The 25,580-nt window shown below is 41.5% G+C and overlaps 2 protein-coding genes and 1 non-coding gene across 7 annotated transcripts in view; 1 reads left to right on the top strand and 2 right to left on the bottom strand.

Annotated features, from left to right (window-relative positions):
• The first annotated feature begins 1,808 nt into the window (after positions 1-1,808).
• GTF2E2 (general transcription factor IIE subunit 2) overlaps positions 1,809-25,580 on the top strand; it is an 88,477-nt gene continuing 64,705 nt past the window's right edge. For 2 of the 3 annotated variants that reach the window (XM_033230138.1, XM_033230159.1), the window contains exons 1-2: positions 1,809-2,066; positions 6,804-6,967. In XM_033230138.1, coding sequence (XP_033086029.1) covers positions 6,808-6,967 — 160 coding nt within the window. In that variant the 5' untranslated portion in view covers positions 1,809-2,066; positions 6,804-6,807. The other variant, XM_033230149.1, reaches the window with a different exon arrangement.
• On the bottom strand, positions 15,155-25,408 carry SMIM18 (small integral membrane protein 18). Of its 3 annotated transcripts, none has more exons than XM_033230173.1 (3): positions 25,249-25,408; positions 16,555-16,644; positions 15,155-15,835 (listed from the first exon to the last, which is right to left on the bottom strand). In XM_033230173.1, the coding sequence occupies exon 3, from the start codon at positions 15,796-15,798 to the stop codon at positions 15,511-15,513; it is 288 nt and encodes a 95-aa protein (XP_033086064.1). In that variant the 5' UTR covers positions 15,799-15,835; positions 16,555-16,644; positions 25,249-25,408; the 3' UTR covers positions 15,155-15,510. The 3 variants fall into 3 exon arrangements, with proteins under 3 accessions (XP_033086064.1, XP_033086074.1, XP_033086084.1); XM_033230183.1 differs by having other exon boundaries at positions 16,555-16,625; positions 25,249-25,286; XM_033230193.1 differs by lacking the exon at positions 16,555-16,644 and having other exon boundaries at positions 25,249-25,294.
• LOC117095971 lies at positions 17,336-17,450 on the bottom strand. Its single transcript, XR_004442270.1, has one exon. It is a non-coding gene; the product is annotated as a U5 spliceosomal RNA (small nuclear RNA).

Raw genomic sequence — 25,580 nt, 5'->3', positions numbered from 1 at the left:
ATTATATAAAAATATATATATTATATATAATATTTATATATTATATAAAAATATATTTATATATTATATATAATATTTATATATTATATAAAAATATATTTATATATATATATAATATTTATATATTATATAAAAATATATAATTATAATTCAGCTTGGCACTGAATTCCCTGCCTCTTTCTCTCCTTACACCTCATCAGTTTCCTACCAATTAATCTTTGATTTCATCCTTTTGTAAATCTTCTGGGCCCTAATCAATTGTTATTCAACGTTACATTTCCTATGGGTGTCAGATGATCAAGTAGGCTTATTACAAAATTCTCTAGAATGAAACGAATCAAAAAGGTCACAAAATATTATCTTTTGACTTTTTTCAAAGTTTTTTTTTTTTTTTGAGACGGAGTCTTGCTCTGCCACCCAGGCTGGAGTGCAGTGGCCTGATCTCAGCTCACTGCAAGCTCCGCCTCCCGGGTTTACGCCATTCTCCTGCCTCAGCCTCCCGAGTAGCTGGGACTACAGGCGCCCGCCTCGTCGCCCGGCTAGTTTTTTGTATTTTTAAGTAGAGACAGGGTTTCACCGTATTAGCCAGGATGGTCTCGATCTCCTGACCTCGTGATCCGCCCGTCTCGGCCTCCCAAAGTGCTGGGATTACAGGCTTGAGCCACCGCGCCCGGCCTTTTCCAAGTTTTGAATAAAATTTTAGGTATTTCTCATTTTCACCACAGTCCAATGCAAGTAACTCATTGTAGTAGTACAATGATTATCCCGATTTTCCAGATGAGAAAACTGAGCCACAGTTTTAGTAACTTGAAGAGTAACCAGTAGTTAAGTAATCCAACGACAGCCACAGAATGGCTGAGCACTGGCTGTACTGGCGCTTTAGGTTATAAGAGTGAGGGAAGGCCTGCCACGCTGCACGGTTCGAGCAACGACAATTATTTTTTCCATTGCTTTATTTCCACCCATTTTTCTGGCTTCTAAATCCAAAATCCTTTTCTAAGACAGTTCACAGGGGTGGAGGGAAGAGCCTGGGCTGAGCTCCACATCAGGCTGCCTTTGCTAGCTGTGCTGTCTTGAGCAAGTCATTTATTAATTAGCTTCCTGGCCCTCTGTTCTTCGCTTGTAAAATAGCTGGAACCGCGTTCTCGGAGTGCAGGTGCCGGTGGGTGGCACTGGGGTATACTCACAAAATAACCGTTGAGGCCGGACGCGGTGGCTCACGCCTGTAATCCCAGCACTCTGGGAGACGAGGCAGGCGGATCGCTTGAACTCAGGAGTTCAAGACCAGTCTGGGCAACACTGTGAGACCCTATTAATACGAACAATAACAATAATAACAAAAATCAGCCCGTCGTGGTGGCACTCGCCTGTGATCCCAGCTACTCCGGAGGCTGAGGTGGGAGAATGGCTTGAGCCCAGGAGGCGGAGGTTGCAGTGAGCCGAGATCGCGCCACTGCAGTCCAGCCTGGGCGACCGAGTGAGATCCCGTCTCTAATAAGAAAAAGACAAAAAACACAAAGTAACCATTGAAAGATAGCGTCGCCGGTTGGGTTCACCACATCTCAGCGCAGGCGGGAGCAGGCTGTAGCAGCTTTAATTAAGTGTGCGTAAAGAAAGCTGTTTTCCATCTTCCTTGGCACCGCCTCCCACTTCAGTCCCCTCCTCGGCCCCGCCCCGGCCCTTCCCTCGTTGTCATGGAGGCTCCAGGACGCCACAGCGGGATAGTTCTGCTCCCGCGGCACCAGAGGCGGGGCACGCTATGACGCATGCGCTCGCTTCGCTGCCCTGGCGCCGCGGTGGCTGCCGGGACTGAGTTCCTAGCACCAGATCGGGAAGTGGCGGGCGGAGTCCCGGGTCGAGTCGTTGCCTCAGCCGCCGCTGCCGCCGCCGCCGCCGCCGCCAGTGGCGAGACCCCGACCTGGCGGGTCATCGCTGGGCGTGCGTGCGGGCAGGCGGGGGCGCTGACGAGGAGCAGGAAGAGGCTGCAGTGCCGGCGTGGGCGGCTGGCCGAGGCGGAGGCGCAGGAACTGGGCGGCGAGTGGTGAGAGGCTGCAGTCCTCACTCAGGTAGGGGCTGCGGCCGCCGGGTGAGGGGCGCGAAGCCCCGGCCTGTTCCCCAGGACCCAGGCGCGCCGCCGCCTCCCGGGAGGCTGAGCGTGACCTCCACCCCACGGGAAGCTGGGGCCGCCGTTCTGGAAGCGAAACACCGAGCACGCGAACCGTTCCCCGGAGCATTGTCTTTAGGCCGGAGGTTCATTGAGCAAACTTTTGGGTTGGAAAGAGGGAAAATTCGCTGTTTGCTGCCTGATTGTGCCTCTTCCAAGCCTCCAAGTTCACGGGCGCGGTAGCCGAGCGAACCACGTGTGGAGTTTGAGGAGCCACGGGGTCCAGCCAGCTCAAGGCTGTGATTTAAAATGATGCTCGTATGCGGACTGCTTTCTGGGCTACCTTTTGGAGACTTGGTTTGTGATGATCCCTAAACTTTAACGATAGTAGTTGATTTCTGCAGTCTAAACACGTTTTCCATAACAATGCTGCGGCCCGCTTTCCGCCCACCTCCTCACTTCCGTCATTTAAGGGCGAAGCAGCCCGCTTTTCATGGCCGGATCCTGAGGTGCCAGGGACACTAACGAGGCTGGAAAAAAAAAAAAGTAAAACAGAGGGGAGGTAGGAAGGTTGAAAGAGGTCGAATGATGGCAAGAATCGTGGGCTTGGAGGCAGATTTCAGTTTAGTTTTTGGGTTTTCCATATCTGCCCGCGGAGGAAGCAGCCAACTCCTTGAGTTGTGGTAGTTTTGTTTAATTGTAAAATGAACATGGTGATGTAAGCTGTTTACTACATAGGTGGGTCCAGAGATCTAAAACGTAGTACACATATTGAGTAGTCTTTGAAAAAGGAGGAAAAGTTAGGCGGAGCACGTGATGGTGGAAGACATTGCGAAGCCTTCTGCTCTAGATGCCTTTGAACGTTCCCGAACCTCATAGGTGGCCTTTGTTTTAAAGGCCTTTACCAGCATTCCAGGTCTGTTGTAAGGAGCACTTGAGTTAGGAGTCAGGAGGTTTGGGTCCTGGCCCTGGCTCTTCCATCTGTGCGACCTTAACCAGACAGCTTCACTTCAGATTTCACGTATTAAAATAGGAATGACACTAATATCTGTTTGTTCCTAGAGTTGCGAGGGTCAAATATTGTAAGCATTTAGTTTGTTGTAAACTGTACAGCTTTATTTACATCTTTTTTGTTTGTTTGTTTTTTTGGAGACGAAGTCTCGCACTGTCGTCCGGGCTGGAGTGCAGTGGCTGGATCTTGGCTCACTGCAACCTCCAACTACCTGGTTCAAGCGATTCTCCTGCCTCAGCCTCCCGAGTAGCTGGGATTACAGGCCCCCGCCACCACGCCCTGCAATTTTAAAAAATTTTTTAGCGGAAACGGAGTTTCACCATGTTGGTCAGACTGGTCTAGAACTCCTGACCTCCTGATCCGCCCGTCTCGGCCTCCCAAAGTGCTGGAATTACAGGCGTGAACCACTGCGGCCGGCCTATTTAAATCTTTTAGAGTCGTTTTTTAAAAGTCCAGATTAAGGTCCTGCCTTTGCAACGTGAAATAATAAGACACAAATGTTTCTTGTTCTAGGAATTCACAATCTGCTTGTTGCCCCCACCTTCTCACTTAACAATTCTCCTTTCTTGTTCTTGGCCCCACGCTTTCCCTCCTCCCAAGGCTGTCTCCTACCTCCCTCAGCCCAGTAAATCATTCTCTTCTTTCAGATCCAACTCGAAATAGTAATACTTAAATGACATATGTTTTTATGACTCTACTATTTAAAAAATAACATACGTTTTCTCATTCTTACAATTGGGCTGGATGTGGATAGCTTTCGCAGCGTCCTCATTTTATTTATGAAATTGAATGTAGAGGCCTTGTGGGTTGCCTAGCCAGGTGGCTCTTAGGAATTGAAACTGAGGCCGGGTGTGGTGGCTCACGCCTGTTATCTCAGCACTTTGGGATGCTGAGGTGGGTGAATCACTTGAGGTCAGGAGTTCAAGACCAGCTTGGCCAACATGGTGAATGAACCCCGTCTCTACTAAAAGTACAAAAATTAGCGGCGCGTGGTGCTTCCCGCCTGTAGTCCCAGCTGCTCGGGAGGCTGAGGCAGGAGAGTCGCTTGAACCCAGGAGGCGGAGGTTGCATTGAGCCGATTTTGCACCACTGCACTCCAGCGTGGGCGGCAGAGCGAGACTCTGTCTCAAAAAAAAAAAAAAAAAAAATTGCCGGGCGCGGTGGTTCAAGCCTGTAATCCCAGCACTTTGGGAGGCCGAGACGGGCGGATCACGAGGTCAGGAGATCCAGACCATCCTGGCTAACACGGTGAAACCCCGTCTCTACTAAAAAAATACAAAAATCTAGCCGGGCGAGGTGGCGGGCGCCTGTAGTCCCAGCTACTCCGGAGGCTGAGGCAGGAGAATGGCGTAAACCCGGGAGGCGGAGCTTGCAGTGAGCTGAGATCCGGCCACTGCACTCCAGCCCAGGCTACAGAGTGAGACTCCGTCTCAAAAAAAAAAAAAATTGAAACCCAGAGAAGGCAGGTTTTTGATTCACCGTACAGTGATTGTTCACGCCTTAATTGGAATTCACTCTGATTATTTCTTATTAATGCTTATATTTAAAATTTTTAGCTGAATGCTTCCATTTCCTCAAATCTAAGCAGCACGCAGACAAGGATTTATCCTCCATAGCCTTTCAAAGCTTAGAGCACAGTGCCTCACAAACAGAAGACATTTAATAAAGGCTTGTGAAACCAGTAATAATGGGACCAGAGCATTTTAAGGATGTTGTTCCTTATGTTGTTCGTTTAACATTTATTGAGCTATCTGTGCTTAGAAGCTTTCAAAGTATGAGTCTTTTTCCTCCCAGCTGACACTAGTCTTAACGGTGTCAAATTCATTTATATAGTCAGCTTGAGGTCTTCATAGACCCTCTGCAGGGTTCTAGCAGATTTCAGAAGAGAGGAGTGTTTAGAATTCTTGGTTGACCTGTAGCTTCCCTGGTTGTACTGAAGTTGCTTAGAGTTGTAATTTTAGAACTGGACAAACAACCACCACAACATAGAAGTTGCCTCAAACCACCTCCCTCCAAATTGGAAATTTTCTGTGGACATTTTTTTTTCAATTTTTTAATTTTTGAGACAGTCTTGCTGTGTCACCCAGGCTGGAGTGCAGTGGCGAGATCTCAGCTTACTGCAACCTCCGCTGGACTCACATGATTCTCGTGCCTGAACCTTCTGCGTAGCCAGGAGTACATGTGTGTGTCACCACGACTGGCTAATTTTTGTATTTTTTGTAGAGGCAATTTTTTGTTGCCCTGGCTGGTCTCAAACTCTTGACCTCAAGTGATCAACCCACCTCAGCCTCCCAAAGTGCTGGGATTACATATGTAAGCCACTGTGCCTGGCTCCCTGTAGACATTTCTAACAAATAGTATAATAATTCAGCCTCTTCATCACTTAATTATTAAGAGTTCACCAGTTTAAAAAATATGCTGTTTTATTTATAAGCAGTTCTGATGGTTCTCTTTTTTTGCAGTGAGCCTACATCCACCTCCTTCGAATTTCTCCCCTGTAGTCCTCATGTTGTTTCTACAGCAGTGTTGTCCAATAGAAATATAATGGGAGTGGGAAGTATGAGCCACACATGTAATTGAAAATATTCTAGGTTGGGTGCGGTGGCTCATGTTTGTAATCCTAGTGCTTTGGGAGACTGAGAAGGATTGCTTGAAGCAGGGAGTTCAGGACTAGCCTGGGCAACATAGCAAGACCTTATCTCTAAAAAGTTTTTAAAAATTAACTGTGTGTGGTGGCATGTACTTGTAGTCCTAGCTAGTCAGGAGGCTGAGGTGGGAGGATTGCTTGAGCCCAGGAGTTCAAGGCTACATTGAGCTATGATCACACCGCTGTACTCCGGCCTGGGCAACACAGTGAGACACTGTCCCTTAGTTTTTTTTTTAATGGCCATATTTTAAAAGAAAAATTGGTGAAATTAATGTTAACATTTTGTTTAACCCAGTATATTCAAAATAGTATCACTTCAACATGTAATTAATGTAAAATATCTCATTAGTAATTAAAGTTTTTTTCTTTATACTAAATCTTTGAAATCTTGTGTGTTTTTACACTTGAAAGTCCATCTTAATTCTAACTAGCCACATTTCATGTGTTTAATAGGCACATGTGGCTAGTGGCTACCATATTGGACAGCACAGTTCTGGAGCTTTAGAGAATAATTCTGTTTCTTTTCCTCCTTCTTCTTCTTTTTTTTTTTTTTGAGAAGGGTCTTGGTCTGTCACCCAGGCTAGAGTGCAGTGGTGTCATCACGACTCACTGCAGCCTTGACCTCCTAGGCTCAAGCGATCCTCCCGCTTATGCCTCCCAAGTAGCTGGGACTGTAGGCACACATCACCATGCCTGCCTAATTTTTTGTATTTTTTGTAGACATTAGGTATTACCATGTTGTCCAGGCTAGTCTCCAACTCCTGGGCTCAGGCAGTCTACCCACCTCGGCCTCCCAAAGTGCTTGAGCCACTATGCCTGGCCTCTTTTTTTCCTATAATGGCTAGTACAGTGCTTGGCATGTAATAAGCACTATTGAAATATTTATTTGAGTGTATGAATAAGTGAATAAATACAAGTGCTAGAGAACTAATAATAAAAGGTAATTTTGTTTGGGAAGTAACTTGTTGAGATCTATGGATTTAGAGTGCGGGTTTGAGTGACTTGAATTTGTATTAAAGACACTTATTTTTTCTTTGTAGCATTATGGATCCAAGCCTGTTGAGAGAAAGGGAGCTGTTCAAAAAACGAGCTCTTTCCACTCCTGTAGTAGAAAAACGTTCAGCATCTTCTGAGTCATCATCTTCGAAAAAGAAGAAAACAAAGGTAGAACACGGAGGATCGTCAGGCTCTAAACAAAATTCTGGTTAGTAAAATTGGTTAGGACTGTTTGGTTTTTCTTCAAATTATTCAGGAGGAAACCATTTAGTTATGGCTAGTTCATTTTTCAGTTCAGCACTCCTGTTGATAGGCACTTTGTTGAATATAAAGGGTGAGACAATAAGAGAATTTAAGCTCTTAGGATGTTAATAGTCTTGTGCTGTAGTTGAAATTTAGGTTATTACCTCTTTTAAAAAAACTTTATTCAGGTTAAATTTACATACCATACAGTTCATTCATTTTAAGTGTACTGTTCAAAGATGCTTCATAAATTTACAGAATTTTGCAGCTGTTATTACAGTCCAATTTTAGAACATTCCCATCACCCCCGAAAGATCTGATGTGCCCATTTGCAGTGACTTTTCCCACCCCTGCCCCAGAAAACCAATAATCTGCTTTCTGTCTCTATATGTTTGCCTTTTCTGGATATTTCCTATAAATGAAATTGTATAATGAGTGGTCTTTTGTGTGTTGTTTTTTTTCACTTAGCATATTTTTGAGTTCCATCCATGTAGTATGTGTCAGTACTTCATTCCATTTCTATTGCTAAAGACTATTCCAGCCGGGCGCAGTGGCTCAAGCCTGTAATCCCAGCACTTTGGGAGGCCGAGACGGGCGGATCACGAGGTCACGAGATCGAGACCATCCTGGCTAACACGGTGAAACTCCGTCTCTACTAAAAAATACAAATAAACTAGCCGGGCGAGGTGGCAGGCGCCTGTAGTCCCAGCTACTTGGGAGGCTGAGGCAGGAGAATGGCGTAAACCCGGGAGGCGGACCTTGCAGCGAGCTGAGATCCGGCCACCGCACTCCAGCCTGGGTGACAGAGCGAGACTCCATCTCAAAAAAAAAAAAGAAAAAAAAAGACTATTCCATAGTATGGATATATGTACAACAGTTTGTTTATCCGTTCACCAGTTAACAGTTATTTGGATTATTTTCACTTTTTGGCTGTTTTGAATAGTGTTGCCATGAATATTCATGTACAAGTCTTTGTGTAGACTTATCTTTTTATCTATCCATAAGAGACTTAGTAGATTTCTGGGTCATCTGTCAAATTTATATTTGACCTGTTAAGAAACTGCTAAAATAGCTGTACCATTTTACATTTTCTCCAGCAATGTATCAGGGTTCCAGTTTTTTCTCATCCTTGCTATTGCTTGATATTCTTTGTCTTTTTTATCTTAGCCATTTCTATAGGTGTGAAGTGCTATCATTGTGGCTTTATTTTTTTTTTTTTTTTTTTTTTTTTGAGACGGAGTCTCGCTCTGTCCCCCAGGCTGGAGTGCAGTGGCCGGATCTCAGCTCACTGCAAGCTCCGCCTCCCGGGTTTACGCCATTCTCCCGCCTCAGCCTCCCGAGTAGCTGGGACTACAGGCGCCGGCCACCACGCCCGGCTAGTTTTTTGTATTTTTTTTTTAGTAGAGACGGGGTTTCACTGTGTTAGCCAGGATGGTCTCGATCTCCTGACCTCGTGATCCGCCCGTCTCAGCCTCCCAAAGTGCTGGGATTACAGGTTTGAGCCACCGCGCCCGGCCCATTGTGGCTTTAATATGCATTTTCTTTTTTTTTTTTTTTTGAGACGGAGTCTCTCTCTGTCGCCTGGGCTGGAGTGCAGTGGCCGGATCTCAGCTCACTGCAAGCCCCGCCTCCTGGGTTTACGCCATTCTGCTGCCTCAGCCTCCCAAGTAGCTGGGACTACAGGCGCCTGCCACGTCGCCCGGCTAGTTTTCTGTATTTTTTAGTAGAGACGGGGTTTCACCGTGTTAGCCAGGATGGTCTCGATCTCCTGACCTCGTGATCTGCCCGTCTCGGCCTCCCAAAGTGCTGGGATTACAGGCTTGAGCCACCACGCCCGGCTAATATGCATTTTCTTAATGAGTAATGATGTTGAACATTGTTTCATGTGCTTATTGACTATTCATATATATTCCTTGGTGAAATGTCTATTCAAATTTTTTTGCCCATAAAAATAACTGAGGTATATTTCCTCTTCCTATTGATTTAATAATTCTTTATATATTCTGGCTATCATTCTTTGATCTGATATACATTTGCAAATATTTTCTCCAAGCAAGTGCTTGTCATTTTATCTTCTTAATCGTGTCTTTGTATGTACAAAAGTTTTTAATTTTGATGAAGTCCAGCTTACCAGTTTTTTTCTTTTATCATTTGTATTCTTGGTGTCTTATCTAAGAAATCTTTGCCTGACACAGGTCATGAAAATTTATTTCTGTGTTTTCCTCTTAAGAGTTTTGTAGTTTTAGCTCCTACATTTAGGTCTATAGTGTGTTTGAGTTGATTTTTGCCTATGGGTTAGCATAAGGGTCAAAATTTATCTTTTTGAGTGTTCTTATAGATCCGCCTCCCGGGTTCACGCCATTCTCCTGCCTCAGCCTCCCGAGTAGCTGGGACTACAGGCACCCGCCACCTCGCCCAGCTAGTTTTTTGTATTTTTTAGTAGAGACGGGGTTTCACCGTGTTAGCCAGGATGGTCTCGATCTCCTGACCTCGTGATCCCGCCGTCTCGGCCTCCCAAAGTGCTGGGATTATAGGCTTGAGCCACCGCGCCCGGCCTCCCTAGGATTTTCTTTTTTTTTTTTTTTTTTTTTGTGACGGAGTCTTGCTCTGTCGCCCAGGCTGGAGTGCAGTGGCGCGATCCCCGCTCACTGCAAGCTCCACCTCCCGGGTTCACACCATTCTCCTGTCTCAGCCTCCCGAGTAGCTGGGACTACAGGCGCCCGCCACCTTGCCCGGCTAGTTTTTTGTATTTTTTAGTAGAGACGGGGTTTCACTGTGTTAGCCAGGATGGTCTCGATCTCCTGACCTCGTGATCCACCCGTCTCGGCCTCCCAAAGTGCTGGGATTACAGGCTTGAGCCACCGCGCCCGGCCATCCCTAGGATTTTCTACGTCAAGATTATGTCATCTGTGAATAAGAACAGTTGTCTTTCTTTCCAGTGTGAACTTTTTAATTTTTATTTATTTCGCCTGTCTGGACTGGCTGTATGTTGGATATTTCTGCAGGCTTTTGTACATGCCCTTTCCAGTTGAAGAAGTTCCCCTCTATTTCTAGTTTGTTGAGAGGTGGGTTTTTTTTGTTTTTTGTTTGTTTTCTTTTTATTTTATTTTATTTTTTTTGAGATGGAGTCTTGCTCTGTCGTCCAGGCTGGAGTGCAGTGACGCAATCTTGGCTCACTGCAAGCTCTGCCTCCCAGATTCACACCATTCTCCTGCCTCAGCCTCCCGAGTAGCTGGGACTACAGGCACCCACCACCACGCCTGGCTAATTTTTTTTTTTTGTATTTTTAGTAGAGATGGGGTTACACCGTGTTAACCAGGATGGTCTCGATCTTCTGACCTTGTGATCCACCTGCCTCGGCCTCCCGGAGTGCTGGAATTACAGGCGTGAGCCACTGCGCCCGGCCTTTTGTTTGTTTTGAGACAGGGTCTTACTCCGTTGCCCAGGCTGAAGTACGCGGCATGATCATGACTCACTGCAGCCTTGAAACTCCCTGACTCGAGTGAGCCTCAACCTCCCGAGTAGCTGAGACTACAAGCACATGCCCACCACATTTGGCTAATTAAAACTTTTTTTTTTTTTTGGTAGAGGGTTTTTTTTGGTAGGGGGTTTTACTTTGGTAGAGGGTTTTACTTTGTTGCCCAGGTGGGTCTCAAACTCCTTGGTTCAAGGGACACATCCGCCTTAGCCTCCCAAAGTGCTGGGATTATAGGCATAAGCTACCGCATCTGACTGTCGAGAGTTTTAGTCATAAGTGGGTACAGGATGTTGTCTGATGCTTTTTCTGTATCTAATGAGATGATCATGTTCTCACCCTTTAGTCTATTAATATGGTATATTAACGTTAATTGATGTTTAGATGTTCAAACAACCTTGCATTTATTCCTGGAATAAAATCCTACTTGGTTATGGTGTATAATCGTTTTTATTTGTTGTGGTATTCAATTTGCTGGTATTTCGTTCAGGATTTTTGCATCTCTATTCCCGAGGAACTTGATCTGTAGTTTTGTTTTTCTCTGGTGCCTCTCAGGGTAATTCTGGCCTCCTTAAACGATTTGTGAAGCGCTCCCTTTTCCCTATTTTCTGAAAGAGTTTGTGAAACTTTGTTATTTTTTTAAATGTTTGGTAGAATTCACTGGTGAAGCCATTTGGGCTTCAGCTTTCCTTTGTGGAAAATTCTTTGTAAGAATTTTTTCTTTTCAGTTTACTCAGATTTTCTATTTCTTTTTGAGTTAATTTTGGTACTTTGTGGCTTTTTAGGAATTTATTCATTTTATCATTTACATTGTCTAATGGTTTTCAAAGTATTCCCTTTTAATCCTTTTGATTTCTATAAAGTCATTAGTGATATCCCCTCTTTCTTTTTTTTTTTTTTTTTTGAGACGGAGTTTTGCTCTGTCGCCCAGGCTGGAGTGCGGTGGTGCGATTTCGGCTCCCTGCAACCTCTGCCTCGCAGGTTCAAGTGATTCTCCTGTCTCAGCCCCCAGAGTAGCTGGAATTACAGGCGTGTGCCACCATGCCCGGCTAATTTTTGTATTTTTAGTAGAGACGGAGTTTTACCATGTTGGCCAGGCTAGTCTTGAGCTCCTGACCTCAGATGATCCCCCGCCACTGCTTCCTAAAGTGCTGAGATTACAGACTTGAGCCACCACACCTGGTGCCCTCTTTCATTTCTGATTTCAGGAATTTATGTTTTCTCCCTTTTTTCTTGATCAGTTTGGCTAAAGGTTCATCAATTTTGTTGATTTTTTCTGAGAACCAACCTTTGGTTTCCTTGGCTTTTCTGTTTTTTTTTTTAAATTTTTTTTTATTTCCACATCAGTATTTATTATTTCCTTCCTTCTGCTTGCTTTGGGTTTAGTTTACTCTTACATTATTATCTTTTAAACAATGTCAGTCACTTAATTCACAGCTGAAATTATTTAGTTACTTCAAATTGTAGTAATAATAATTTCTATTGATGTTAATTTTTTACATATCCTACAAGCTGTTTTAATAACTGATTTTAAAGCAAAGCTTTTTTAAAAATCAAAATAGGCCTGTCATTCTTATAATATATGTTAGGTTTGTCATTCCATTGAATTTTACTTAGAATTAACTTATCGTAAACAGAAATGTAAAAAACTGTTTTAAACGTTAACATAGCCACTCTTAGGCTTAAGCTGCTTGAGCCTTTGACCTGCTCAAGAATGTCTTTGCATTTTGTAGTTTAGGCTACAGGTATCGGGTAGCGAATTTGATCTTCCACACAAACAGGTCCCGTTCAACAGCAGGAAGAGCCTTTCTAGGGCTTTACTTCTCTTTGGTTGGCCAGGGTTTTCCCTAACAGTCAGGATAGGATAAACTGTGTTGTGGTAAGAGTCCCAAAAATCTCAGTTTCTTAAAACAACAAAAGCTTGTTTCTCCGTCATACTACGTGTTTATCATGGTTTGGCAGGAGTCTTAGCTAGTTACAGTCACTCAAGGACCCAGGCTGATGGAGCAGCTGGTAGCTCAAATGTTTGTGAGCTCTGTGCTAGCAGGAAAACGAACTCTGGAAGAGTTTGCACTAACAGTTAAGTGCTGTGGCCTGGAGGTGACACACGTCACATCCTGTCACAGCTCATTGGCCAGAGTTAGTCACAAGTCATTCATTGGCCCAAGTTATGTTCCCAGCCATAGGGGGCTCTGAAGTGAATGCTTTCCTTAATGAAGAGAGCTGGAAATATTAGGTGTGAACACTGAAGGCTACCATGCCACTCCAGTTCAGGCCACGATCATTGGATTGCTAGATTAGCTGTTGACCAGGTCTCCTGGTTTAGCTGCTTTCGTGTTCATTCTTCATACAGCAGATTTTTCTCATTAGATTATGTTGCTTTCTGCTCAAGCTAATCGTTATTGTTTTTCAGATATAGTCCATGTTTTACTGCAGCCCGCATGTCTACCTGATCTGGCCTCTAATTATCTCTTAGGCATGGTATCATACTGTTCTCCTTGTACTCTGTCCTAGTGATATTGACTTGTAGCTCCTCCAACATGCTTTATTTTCTCTTGCCTCTTGGCTTCGTGTTCATATTCATATTATATCATAATATTCATATTATTTCCTCTTCCTGGAATATTCTTTCTTACCTCCTACCCTCTTTTGGTTGTGTCCTGTTAAAGTTTCAGCTTAAAAGTCGTATTATTCTCATTCTTCAGTGTGAATTCAGTGTATAACCTTTGAGTTCCCATAGCACTCTTTCTGACAGAGCTCCCAGTGTGCTCCATTGTAATGACGTGGTTCCTTGTTTGCCATTCTGCCCTCAGTATCTGGCCGAATTGCTGACATGTAGTAAGCACTCAATAAATATTTGTTGGATGACTAAATAAATTACAGCATAGGGTGGGGGAGAAAGTTGATAATGTACACTATTAAAAAATCTGGTTATTAAAGGACTTGCATACTTCCCATCTATTGCCAAGAATCCAACGTTCATGAAAATGTATGTGGTTTTAACAGTGCTCAGTTCCTGGTTACCAAAGTATTTTATATACCCAAGCCTCACAAGTCCTTTTAAAGTTGGTTACGTTATTTTTGTTTCTAATGTGAGAATAAATATAAAAAAAACTTTGTGGAAGAGTTATTTCAGACTGGCAGTTAAGATTCTTTTTTTTGTTTGTTTCACTCTTGTTGAGGCTGGAGTGCGATGGCATGATCTCGGCTCACTGCAACTTCTGCCTCCCAGGTTCAAGTGATTCTCCTGCCTCAGCCTCCCAAGTAGCTGGGATTACAGGGGCCCCACCCCCATGTCTGGCTAATTTTTTTTTTTTTTTGTATTTTTAGTAGAGATGGGGTTTCACCATGTCAACCAGGCTGGTCTCGAACTCCTGACCTCAGGTGATCCACCTGCCTCAGCCTCCCCAAGTGCAGATGTGAGCCATTGCACGCAGCCAAGATTCTTTAAATTGGAAATAACATTTCCTCTCTTTACCACACAGTTATTTATTACACACAAAAAATTCCATCAGTAATGGAGATTAAACCAAAAAAAGTCTTCTACAATACCTAGTGCTTTGTTTTGTCCCCAGAGTCCTCTTAATATACCAGCTATTCTAATTCTCCATATTTGTTTTTAAACCTTACTCATATGTATATTAATTTATAATATCAATAATTGTACTAAAACTTTTATATGCTGAATTTATTTTTTACTTTTACTTTTCAATCTTGCCAGAATTTTCAGTTGCCCTTTTTTTGTTGTTGTTCCTGAGATGGAGTCTTGCTCTGTCACCCAGGCTGGAGTGCAGTGGTGTAATCTTGGCTCACTGCAACCTCTGCCTCCTGGGTTCAAGCAGTTCTCCTGCCTCAGCCTCCCAAGTAGCTGGGATTATAGGTGCTCCCCACCATGCCCGGCTAATTTCTGTATTTTTAGTATAGACAGAGTTTCACCATCTTGGCCAGGCTGGTCTCGAACTCCTGACCTTGTGATCGATCCGCCTTGGCCTTCGAAAGTACTGGGATTACAGGCATGAGCCACTGTGCCCAGCCTTCAGTTACTTTTTAATAATTCATTAAGTCGATGCGCCACATTTAGTTAAAGGCTTAGTTAACTATTTTCCATTTTTTGTTATTTTGAGTAATGCTGTTGTAAAAATCTTTGTACTTTGAGCTTTTTACATTTGAACTAAGTGCTCAGGATACATTTCCAGGAGTGGCATTTCTGACTTAGGGGTAGTATAGTGGTTAAGAGCATGCTTTGGTTTGCTCATGGGGGATAGCAAAATAGTGTTAGGGTCACAAAATATATAGCCCTTGGAATTCAAAGAAATAAAACTACCATATTTCTCAACAGGTGTTGAGTGGCCCTATCTTTTGACCTTTTTTTTTTTTTTTTTTTTTTTCGTATTTTGACCTTTTTTTTTTTTGGTAGTCTTTCTGCCTTGGTTATCTTAGCCTTTGAGGTATAAATAAGAGAGATAAAATGAAAGAACAAACTCAGGAAATGAAGGGGTGTAGTAGTAAGTTTTAGTTTGAAAATAGACTAGGCCTTTCCTGTATCATACATTTCTTTAAGCAGTAAGTCAGTTTTGTGAGAATTTTATGCAAATATATATATAAGTGGAAGTATTTTACTTTGGGCTTAGAAACACATTTTAAATAGCATTTTTGTTACCAACACACTATTTTTTGGTCTATGTGAATTGGTTAGGTATAAAATTATCTTAACATCATTAGCCTTGCTTGTGTTTTCCAGCTTACCTTTCTTTTGCTGTTTAATATTGAACTCTAGGAATCTTTTATCCAGTTTTCGAAGTGTCAGTATTAAACAGATTGATAAATTCACATTTTTGAAGTTTTACTGTATGTTTAATGAAATGGCTACACACAGAAACAGTGCATATTTAACTTGTTTTTCCCCTTCTACTAGAAATCTTTTAACCTTTCAGTCAGAATTTGTTTTGTAGCAACAGTTGGCTTCAGAAGATTTTTTTTTCTCGGAAGAGGTTGAGCTGCTTTCAGAGATTTTGTTCATCTTCTGTAGAGTGTTAGACCACTTCAGATTCACGTTTTCTGATGTTGTCCATCATGCTTCTAAGAGGGTTGGGTTCACTTTTCAAGTCTTTCACGGTTTTGTTTTTTACACAGCAGCAGCAGTCAAGCACTTCATAAAGGAAAGCCAGCACCACTAAAGCTACCACTGTAAATATAAATAAAAGCAGGATGACAAAGCAGGCAGTGTTCCAGTTGTCATGGAAAGGGTAAATTTTTTGAACTTGAAAACCAAGGTACTGATAAACAGAGGTAGTGGTTTCATTCCAGAGGCTGGAAGCCATTCTTAGAGATTCCACTTCTTATATTCCTCTTTTGAATCTATAAAAAAGGTAGAAAATGAATTTATGTAAGCAAACTACAGATCTGTTAATTCAAATCTCAGTAGTAAGATTTCTTAGTAAATTTGTATAGGCAAGATGACTCTTCCTTAATTAATGCCTAAATGGTCGTTTTGAATTTTTTTGTATATCTGGGCCAATGTACTTAGTAAGCCATACCCTGTTTTTTAATGTATATTTTTTGCTAGATGAATATATATATATATATATATAAGATTCAGGCCAGACATGGTGGCTCACGCTTGTAATCCCAGCACTTTGGGAGAGCGAGGTAGGCAGATCACTTGAGCCCAGGAGTTCAAGACCAGCCTGGTCAACATGGCGAAACCCATCTCTACAAAACATACAAAAATTAGCCAGGCATGGTGGTGCGTGCCTGTAGTCCCAGCTGCTTGGGAGGCTAAGCCAGGAAGATTGCTTGAGCCAGGGAGGCACAGGTTGTGGTGAGCCAAGATCGTGCTGCTGCACTCTAGCCTGGACAATGGGAATGAAACCTTGTCTCAAAAAAAAAAAAAAAATTATTCTTGTATAGAAATTAACTGCTAATGGAAGGGGAAAAGGCAGCCGAACTGGTTTAAAACTTGATTAAAGCAGTGGTCAGTGAGCTATTATCTACAACAAATCTTGGCGTTTTAAGGTTATGTTCTTCAAACTGCCCCTAGAAAAGCTTTTATCATTAGCCTTGTGGATTCTTCTTACCTTTTTGGTTCAGTGTATTTCTCTCTCCTGTTTCCCCTCTTTTAAACTTTGATGACAGTTGATCTGTTGATCTGAATCAGGAAATAGTGGCTGAGTGAAAAATAGTAGAGAAAGAAAAGCCAAATAATGCCAGTTTTCAGAATGAGGATAATAAAATTTTAGGTTAGAGTTGTCTGTGAAGAGACCCTAATCTTGGGGTTGCAGATGTTAGTCTTAAGTGTTTCGTATACCTAAGTGACCCATAGACATAAATATTTTGAAAAACAGACAAATTCAGCCCTCCCAATCAGTTATTAAATTATTGTTCCATTTCACAAAATAAGCTAGTGAGTTCAAGTTTCAGTATTCTTGAATTAAGTTTAGCTCTTGTTGACCTGGTACTTGTTAGCTCTTTAATGGGGACTGTTAGAATCAAAGGTTTGTTAGTATGGAACTACAGTAATGAGGAACTAAATTAGTTTTTACTATCTTGATCTCTAACAAATATTTTAACACTTAGGTTTTAAAAATTATAAAATAACCTGTGCACTAAGAACATTTTGGAAATAAGAGAAAAAATGTAGTTCCACTTCAGTAATTTATCGATTGTCATTCTGTATGCTTTTTCTTTACTACATAGTTGTAAACAGGATTTTATTTTTATAACAAATGCTTATAGATTACCTAATGTGTACCAAATATTTTTGTAAATTCTGGAGATACCTTGTGTGTGAGAGTGTTTCATTTAACGAAAACTACAAAGTAGTATGAACCCCATGTACTTTATTTTTTTTTTCTTACTAGGCTTGTAGATGCAGGGCCTCAAAAATTGGGTTAAGACTTAAAATTGTTCCTCTCCAAAGAAATCTTTAGTAAAAGGTGAGAGATTTGTATGATCTGAAGAGAAACCAGAGTATCCCATGTACTTTTTTTGTTTTTTTGTTTTTTTTTGAGACGGAGTCTTGCTCTGTCGCCCAGGCTGGAGTGCAGTGGCCGGATCTCAGCTCACTGCAAGCTCCGCCTCCCGGGTTCACGCCATTCTCCTGCCTCAGCCTCCCGAGTAACTAGGGCTACAGGCGCCCGCCACCTCGCCCGGCTAGTTTTTTTTTTTTTTTTTTTGTATTTTTTAGTAGAGACGGGGTTTCACCGTGTTAGCCAGGATGGTCTCGATCTCCTGATCTCGTGATCCACCCGCCTCAGCCTCCCAAAGTGCTGGGATTACAGGATTGAGCCACCGCGCCCGGCCACTTTTTTTGTTTTTTTTGAGACGGAGTCTCGGCCTGTCCCCCAGGCTGGAGTGCAATGATGTGATCTCAGCACACTACAACCTCTACCTCCTGGGTTCAAGTGATTCTCCTGCCTCAGCCTCCTGAGTAGCTGGGATTACAGGCGCACACCACCATGCCCGGCTAATTTTTGTATTTTTAGTAGAGATGGGGTTTCACCATGTTGGTCAGGCTGGTCTCGAACTCCTGACCTTGTGATCCACTTTCCTTGGCCTCCTAAAGTGCTGGGATTACAAGGCAGGAGCCACTGTGTCCCCGGCCTCCCATGTACTTATAATTCAACTTCATTCATCAACTTTTGGCCCATCTCTATCTCTACCCGTTTGCTTCCACCCCATTGGCTTTTTTAAAGCAAATTCAAGACATTATTCACCTAGAAATATTTCAGTATATATCTCCCAATGGTGAGGACTCTATTTTTAAACATAACCACAGTATTATTGTCACACCCCAAACTCAAAGCCATAACAATATAATTCCTTAAATTTGTTTTCTTAATAAATAAAAAATTTTGGGTTGATAAAATAATGTTTTCTGAGGTTTTTGTTTTCTTAGGTTTGCTTTGTGAATCACTTCACCTCTGGATGGACTTGCCTCCTTTCTTTTTTCTTGCATTTTGAAGGTTAAAGTGATGATCTGAGCCAGAAGTAAAGACTTAAATACATGTTTTCTTTTGGATTTAAGAATCCTGTTTTATCGTACTTAGTGACCCTTTGTCTTGAAGTTAGAGACAGACTGATGGACAGTAATAGAATCAATTGCTTCTTTTAGTTCAGGATCATGCAGAAATACATGGTGTGGAACAGAGATGTGTAACTTCCTATTACATTACAGTTTTTTCAGACTATACTCAGCGTTTCAAAAATTATCCTTTTATCCTTTGTATTCCCTTTTCAGAGTACTTCTTATAGAAAGTAGGGATGCTACCTTGCACAATTCCAGGGAGCACCATTTGTATTGTGTTGTGGGGTGCCATTCATGTAGAATATGATGTAAACGGTGCCCCTTGTGTAATGTGAATATCCTAATAGGCTACAGCCCCTTCAACTTCTGGCTTGTTGCTGCCTCTAATTCTCATCAGCATGCACACAAATATTCAATTAACTCATAGAAACTTATTTTTATTTTTTTGAGACAGAGTTTCACTCTTGTTGCTCAGGCTGGAGTGCCATGGCATGATTTCGGCTCACTGCAACCTCCCCCTCCCAGGTTCAAATGATTCTCCTGCCTCAGCCTCCTGAAGTAGCTGGGATTACAGGCACCTGCCACCATGCGCAGCAAATTTTTTTTTTTTTTGGTATTTTTAGTAGAAATGGGGTTTCACCATGTTGGCCAGGCTAGTCTTGAACTCCTGACGTCAGGTGATGTACCCACCTTGGCCTCCCCAAGTGCTGGGATTACAGGTGTGAGCCACCACGCCTGCCCAGAAACTTATTTAAATGGAGACAAAAGTTAGGTCCTCTTTGACCCAGCCTCCCCAATAGAGTAGTGTCATGCATACATGCCCACATTCAATGCCTTAAAAATGCTCAGCTTTTGGAGATCCTTTAAGATTTTTAGCACTGCCAAAATACAGATATTCCTGTGAGGGGTAGCACACATTTTTACTTAAGTGTAAATGAGTTTCATGTCGTTTTTGAAGAACAGAGTTAATGAGAGTGAGAGGGAGAAGAACAGACCTTTTGGGAAACCCAGGGCGCTGCACTTGTGTGGGTGGGCAAAGAGCAGAAGGAATTGCTTGGGCGTCTGTCCAATCACTTTACCTGGGCTAGTTGAGGATCACCCCAGCATTTATGGAAATATTCCTTAGACTTTCTGTTAAGGCCTTCCAGGTCGATCCCTTTTTAAAATCTGGGAATTTCTTTTGAATCCTTCTCTTCTAAACCTGGCATTAGAAGTAACTGCAAGGAGAAGGGTGATAGAGAAAAGAGAGTAGAGAGAAGCAGTTCCAACATTCTGCCTCTCAGATTAGTTTAATCTGCCTTATTGGTGAAGTTAATGTTAATTTAAAATATTTACTATTGATTTAAGTAACATTATTATAGTCATTTTTTATTTATTTATTTATTTTTTAGACGGAGTCTTACTCTGTTGCCCAGGCTGGAGTGCAATGGTGCAATCTCGGCTCACTGCAACCTCTGCCTCCTGGTTTCAAGTGATTCTCCTGCTTCAGCCTTCCTGGTAGCTGGGATTACAGGCACCTACCACCATGCCTGGCTAATTTTTGTATTTTTACTAGAGACAGGGTTTTACCATGTTGGCCAGGCTGGACTCGAACTCCTGACTTCATGTGATCTACCCACGTGAGCCACCACACCTGGCCTTATTATAGCAATTTTATTTTTATTATTTTATTTTATTTTATTTTATTTTATTTTTTTGAGACAGAGTCTCGCTCTGTCGCCCAGGCTGGAGTGCAGTGGTGTGATCTTGGCTCACTGCAAGCTCCGCCACCCAGGTTTACGCCATTCTCCTGCCTCAGCCTCCTGTGTAGCTGGGACTACAGGCGCCCGCCACCATGCCTGGCTAATTTTTTTTTGTATTTTTAGTAGAGACGGGGTTTCACCTTGTTAGCCAGGATGATCTCGATCTCCTGACCTCGTGATCCGCCTGCCTCAGCCTCCCAAAGTGCTGGGATTACAGGCGTGAGCCACCGCGCCCAGCAGCAATTTTAAATAAATAAAAGCACCTCTCAGTTGTGTCTCCTTAACATAATGTCCCTTTAGTGTTTTTTATTTTCTTCTAGAAATTGGCTATATAAATCTATAACTTGTATCTGGTTGAAATTATACTGAAGTTATTACTTTGTATTTTAATTTATTGTGAGTAGACCTTTTTTGTTTGTATTGACTTTTGGGGAGAAGTTATAAAGACCAAGTTGCCATTTCAAAATGGAATTTTAGAATGGGCCGGGCACAGTGGCTCATGCTTGTAATCCCAGCACTTTGAGGGGCTAAGGCGGGCGGATCACCTGAGGTCAGGAGTTTGAGACCAGCCTGACCAACATGGAGAAACCCCGTCTCTCCTAAAAATACAAAATTAGCTGGGCATGGTGGCGCATGCCTGTAATCCCAGCTACTTAGGAGGCTGAGGCAGGAGAGTCGCTTGAACCCGGATGGCAGAGGTTGCGGTGAGCCAAGATTGTGCCATTGCACTCCAGCGTGGATTGAAACTCCATCTCCAAAAAAAAAAAAAAAAAAAAAAGATGTCTTATCTACTTTTGAGGTACAAGTGAACTGCTTAAAATATTTTCAGGTCTCCTGGCCTCAAAAATAGAAAGAGGCAGTCAGGAAGGCAGACAGATACATAACTAAATTCAGTTATTTGAGGTTAACTTGTGTCCATTAATGAACTATTCTTCTGGTTAAATTAATATGGTATATCCACACAGTTGAATCATAGGTAACTGAGTTTTAGGAAAGATATTTAGGATATGTTCTTAAGTGAAAAAAACAAGGTGTAGGACAATGTATATAGGAAAAGGGGAAATATATACTCTTATTTGCTTGTATCTGTACAGAAATCTTGGAAAGACCTACAAGAAATTAATCACAATGATGGTGTGGATGGGGGTCCATAGGGAGGAGAGTGAGGCACAGGGATATGTTTGAGGCTTCTTAACCTGTACCTTGTATTCTTTTGTTTTTTTCAACCATTTGAATATATTATTTATCTAAATAAATTATCTACTTTTAAAAGGAGAAATAAAAAGTACTATTGCTTATTCTTGGCTCTCTTAAAAGTCTATTGTTAGCCAACAATATGGATTGGTATGGAGAAATCATTCTTTTATTCCTTTCCTTTTTTTCTTTTTGGCTTTTCTCCTTTAATTCAAAAAGATAAAATCTCTTTGTGCTTTCAAAATGTAACACATCTAGTTAAATCAGCTATCAATATTGACTTATTTGATGCACTATAATACAAAACTTTAGCCTAATAAAACTTATAAAGTACTGCTGAGTATTCCTTTGCTTTCTTAATAAACCTGCTTTCACTTAAAGCCGGTTGTTTATGTATCTATTTAATGCATTTATTGAGTATTCTGGGTTCCAAAAAATTCAAATTGGGATTAGGAAACACTGTCATTTTTATTAGACTGTATACTTTATTCACACATAAAAATGCTGATAATAATTATGCTTGACCGGATGCAGTGGCTCATGCCTGTAGCCTCCGCACTTTGGGAGGCTGAGGCAGGAGAATCACTTGAGCCCAGGAGTTTGCTTTTGGTTTGAAAAAGAGTCTTGCTCTGTCACCCAGGCTGGAGTGCAGTGGCACAATCTTAATTCGTCGCAACCTCTGCCTCCTGGTTCAAGCAATTCCTCTCCTGCCTCAGCCTCCTGAGTAGCTGGGATTACAGATGTGTACCATCACGCCCAGCTAATTTTTGTATTTTTAGTAGAGATGGGGTTTCACCGTTTTGGCCAGGGTGGTCTTGAACTCCTGACCTCAGGTAATCCACCCACCTTGGCTTCCCAAAAGTGCTGGGATTGCAGGCGTGAGCCACCGTGCCTGGCCAAGCCCAGGAGTTTGAGACCAGCCTGGGCAATGTGGGGGAGGCCCTGTCTCTACAAAAATAAAAATTAGCTGGGCATGATAACCTGCGCCTGTAGTCTCAGCTACTTGGGAGGCTCAGGTGGGAGGATAGCTTGAGCCTAGGAGGTTGAGGTTGTAGTGAGCTGTGATTTCTCCACTGCACTCCAGCCTGGGTGATAGAGTGAGTCCCTGTCTCAAACAAAACAAAACAAAACAAAACAAATTACGCTTGTGGTAATGACTATGGGTAACCCCATAGGCCACCTCCAAAGGCACTTATATGCTTTGCTGGAAGTGTATAAGCAGTTTAAGAAAGTGTATAGGTCAGGTTTATGTTGTAAATGATGATGATTTGTCTTGTGAGTGTATTGATAACTGAAGGGCTCAAAACATTCATTGTTTGTTAGCTTCTGGGCATATCTGAAAAAAGTAAACACTGTAATATGGAGTCATTTTCCACCTTAAATTTAGTGTGGCATGTCTTTCAAAGTAGGGTAGAGCTCTAGTAATTTTTGATGTTTAATTTAGGGTAAAGGCTAAATCTTACTTTCATGGATTAGGCATAATTAAGCATACAGAAAGAAATATACCATTAGGCCTGTAGTCCTAGCAGTCTGGGAGCCTGAGGTGGGCAGATCACCTGAGGTCATAAGTTCAAGACTGGCCTGACCAACATGGCGAAGCTCCATCTCTACTAAAAACACAAAAATTAGCCAGTTGTGATGGCAGGCGTGTGTAATCGCAGCTTCTCAGGTGGCCAAGGCAGGAGAATCTCATGAACCTGGGTGGCAGAGGTTGCAGTGAGCCATGATTGTGCCACTGCAGTGTAGCACTCTAGCCTGGGCAATAGAGTGAGACTCCGTCCCCCCAGCCAAAAAAGAGAAATATATCATTAGGATTTTCTCCTGTCCTGAGACTTAGTTTTGAAATTAAAACGTAAGTTTATATTAAGCAAATGCTATAAACATTCTTTATGAAAAACAAGAGAAAATCGTGTTTTTTTAAAAAAAAGTAAAACAGCCTTTTTCTGGACTTCCCTACCCATGCTTTAAAATTTGATTACAGGAATGGGGAGCTTTAAAGTAAATCACATAATTTTTTTTAGTGTATGTGTTTTAGTTTTGTTTTATGTTAATTTTGATATGTTTTCTCCCATTTCCAAAGGCCCCAGTGGAGTGTTGATGGAGATGGGACTTGGAACTGTTCTGGAACCTTTGGGTTGCCAGATGAGAATAAAATTATGCTTTTGCTATATTTATGGTAAAAGCCTTTGAATTGAATTCTCAAGTGCTTTTAAGCATATCACTTTGAAATGTGATCAATTAATTGTAATAGCCTGTAAATATAGAGCAACTCACTTAATTTAAGCTCTGGAACTTAGGCCATGTCTCTAGGCAGTTTGGTGAAACAACAATGAGTCTCCATCTGTGCTAACAATAGACATATTCCTAGCAAAATGTAGGCTGATGATAAGAGTGTTAAAACAATGTGGGTGGTAGGGGTTTCTGTTTACAGTTTACCTGAAATTTGAGTTGTAAGTTAACTGTTTTATTTGACAAAGTTATTTTTATTTTATCTGAGACTTTTCTTTGGTGCTTCTGTACTTTCTGTAGCAAGCACAAATGGTTTCTAGGTAATTAACCCCACTGTGCTGAACGTGGACAGATCTAATATCTTGTGACAGCAACCTCTGGATTTTGCAGGGGATACTTTGCTCAGGCTAACTGAATGCCGACTAAGAAAAGTAATAGAAATTATGAAGGAAAAAAAAAACCCTTTAAAGATTAAATAAACTTCCTGGCAAGATAAAAGGGCAGAAGTTGGCTCTTTAGGTCAGATATAGTTTGTGTCCTGGAGTTCTAACATCTAGTAAATAACTAAATTTTCATGCTTGAATAGTATAAAATTAGAAATTTGGTCAGCAGTTGATACTAATTTTTAATAGACATGAACGATTGCTCTGAGCCACGAAGATAATCTTGTTACCTAGAAAGATACTTACTCTCCTTTCTGAACCGGTTCTTCTTAGGACATATTTTTATTTTAAAATGCAGCTTATCAAAAGGACTTACTTTGTATTTATTTTGAAGATCAGTTTAAGAATGACTGCAACATTATATTTAAATGGTGTGATAAATTGATATCAAAAATGAAAGGCTATTTAAGAAGGTTTTTGTTTAATAGCATGACTTGTATATTATGAGAGATAAATTTCACAGTGAAGAATTATTTTAATTAAAATGTTAAGGAAGTCTGAAGCTGTATAAATTATCTGTTTGGTTGTAGTATAATGCAGCCCGTTTTACGATACCTTTTATGGTCTTTTATATAAAAATTGTGATAATTTCTTAGCATTCTCTGCATCTACGTTCAAAGTAAAATAAAAATAATTTTGGAGTATATTCTTATATTCTAAAAAATGTAACAAAGTTTCTTATAAGTAACTGTTTTTTAGCAGCCAGTATCATTTGCACATAGAATCAGAAAGCTTTAGTCTGGGATTCGCTTTTGGTCTAGGTTTTTCTTTAAGAAAAATCCTTTGTTAAGACAGACCAAACTGCAGAAATGAAATCTCTCAGAGAAAATGAAATTAGCAAGTAACCAGTTAAAATAAAAAGCTGTGGTTTACTGTAAGATCTGGATATAGATCAGGTTCATGTAAAATGTAATGAATTTTCCATTAAGGCACAGATGGTAAGGGTGCTTATCAAATAGCACAAGGCAGTCTTCATATTTTCATAATAAAATCCTACCAAGCAGTGAAACGAATACATTGCTTTTTCTTGATATTTAGTAGTAGCAAAGCTTTCTGGTTGATTTTTCAGGGTAAAATATTTTCCTATTGCATCATAAGGACATGTACCACTAAATAAAAAAGATCATATAAACCTACCTCTTGTCTGAGAGGATGCTGTTGAAGCGATGGTATCGTCTGTTTGTAATGCAGTCTAGTGCACAGCCAAGATGGAGCTGTGCTTCTATTGGTCGAACCACAATGGAGCTGACAGTTTCCTCTATGTTCATTTGCATTAAGTCTTGCCACCCTTAAGAGTAAATCATTCATAAACTTGAATAGAACTGTCTGGGATATCAACTGTCATCCCTTCTCCTTTATTTTTTTGTCCTTAATCTAAATTCCTATATAGGAATTTGTGAGTTACTAACAAATTGATGATTCTTTAGTGTTTCATTGTAAAATTTCAGATCCTTCAGTGAATACTTCAG

Source organism: Trachypithecus francoisi, unplaced genomic scaffold, assembly GCF_009764315.1.
Source record: "Trachypithecus francoisi isolate TF-2019V2 unplaced genomic scaffold, Tfra_2.0 Contig01440, whole genome shotgun sequence".
NCBI classification, from domain to species: domain Eukaryota; kingdom Metazoa; phylum Chordata; class Mammalia; order Primates; family Cercopithecidae; genus Trachypithecus; species Trachypithecus francoisi.
Note: the sequence above shows the minus strand (reverse complement) of the source record. Positions and strands in the feature narration are given on the sequence as shown.

Coding starts and splice junctions, on each gene's coding strand:
- SMIM18 (XM_033230173.1), bottom strand. CDS start 15,798: ATGGCTTCCAGCCTCTGGAATGAAACCACTACCTCTGTTTATCAGTAC.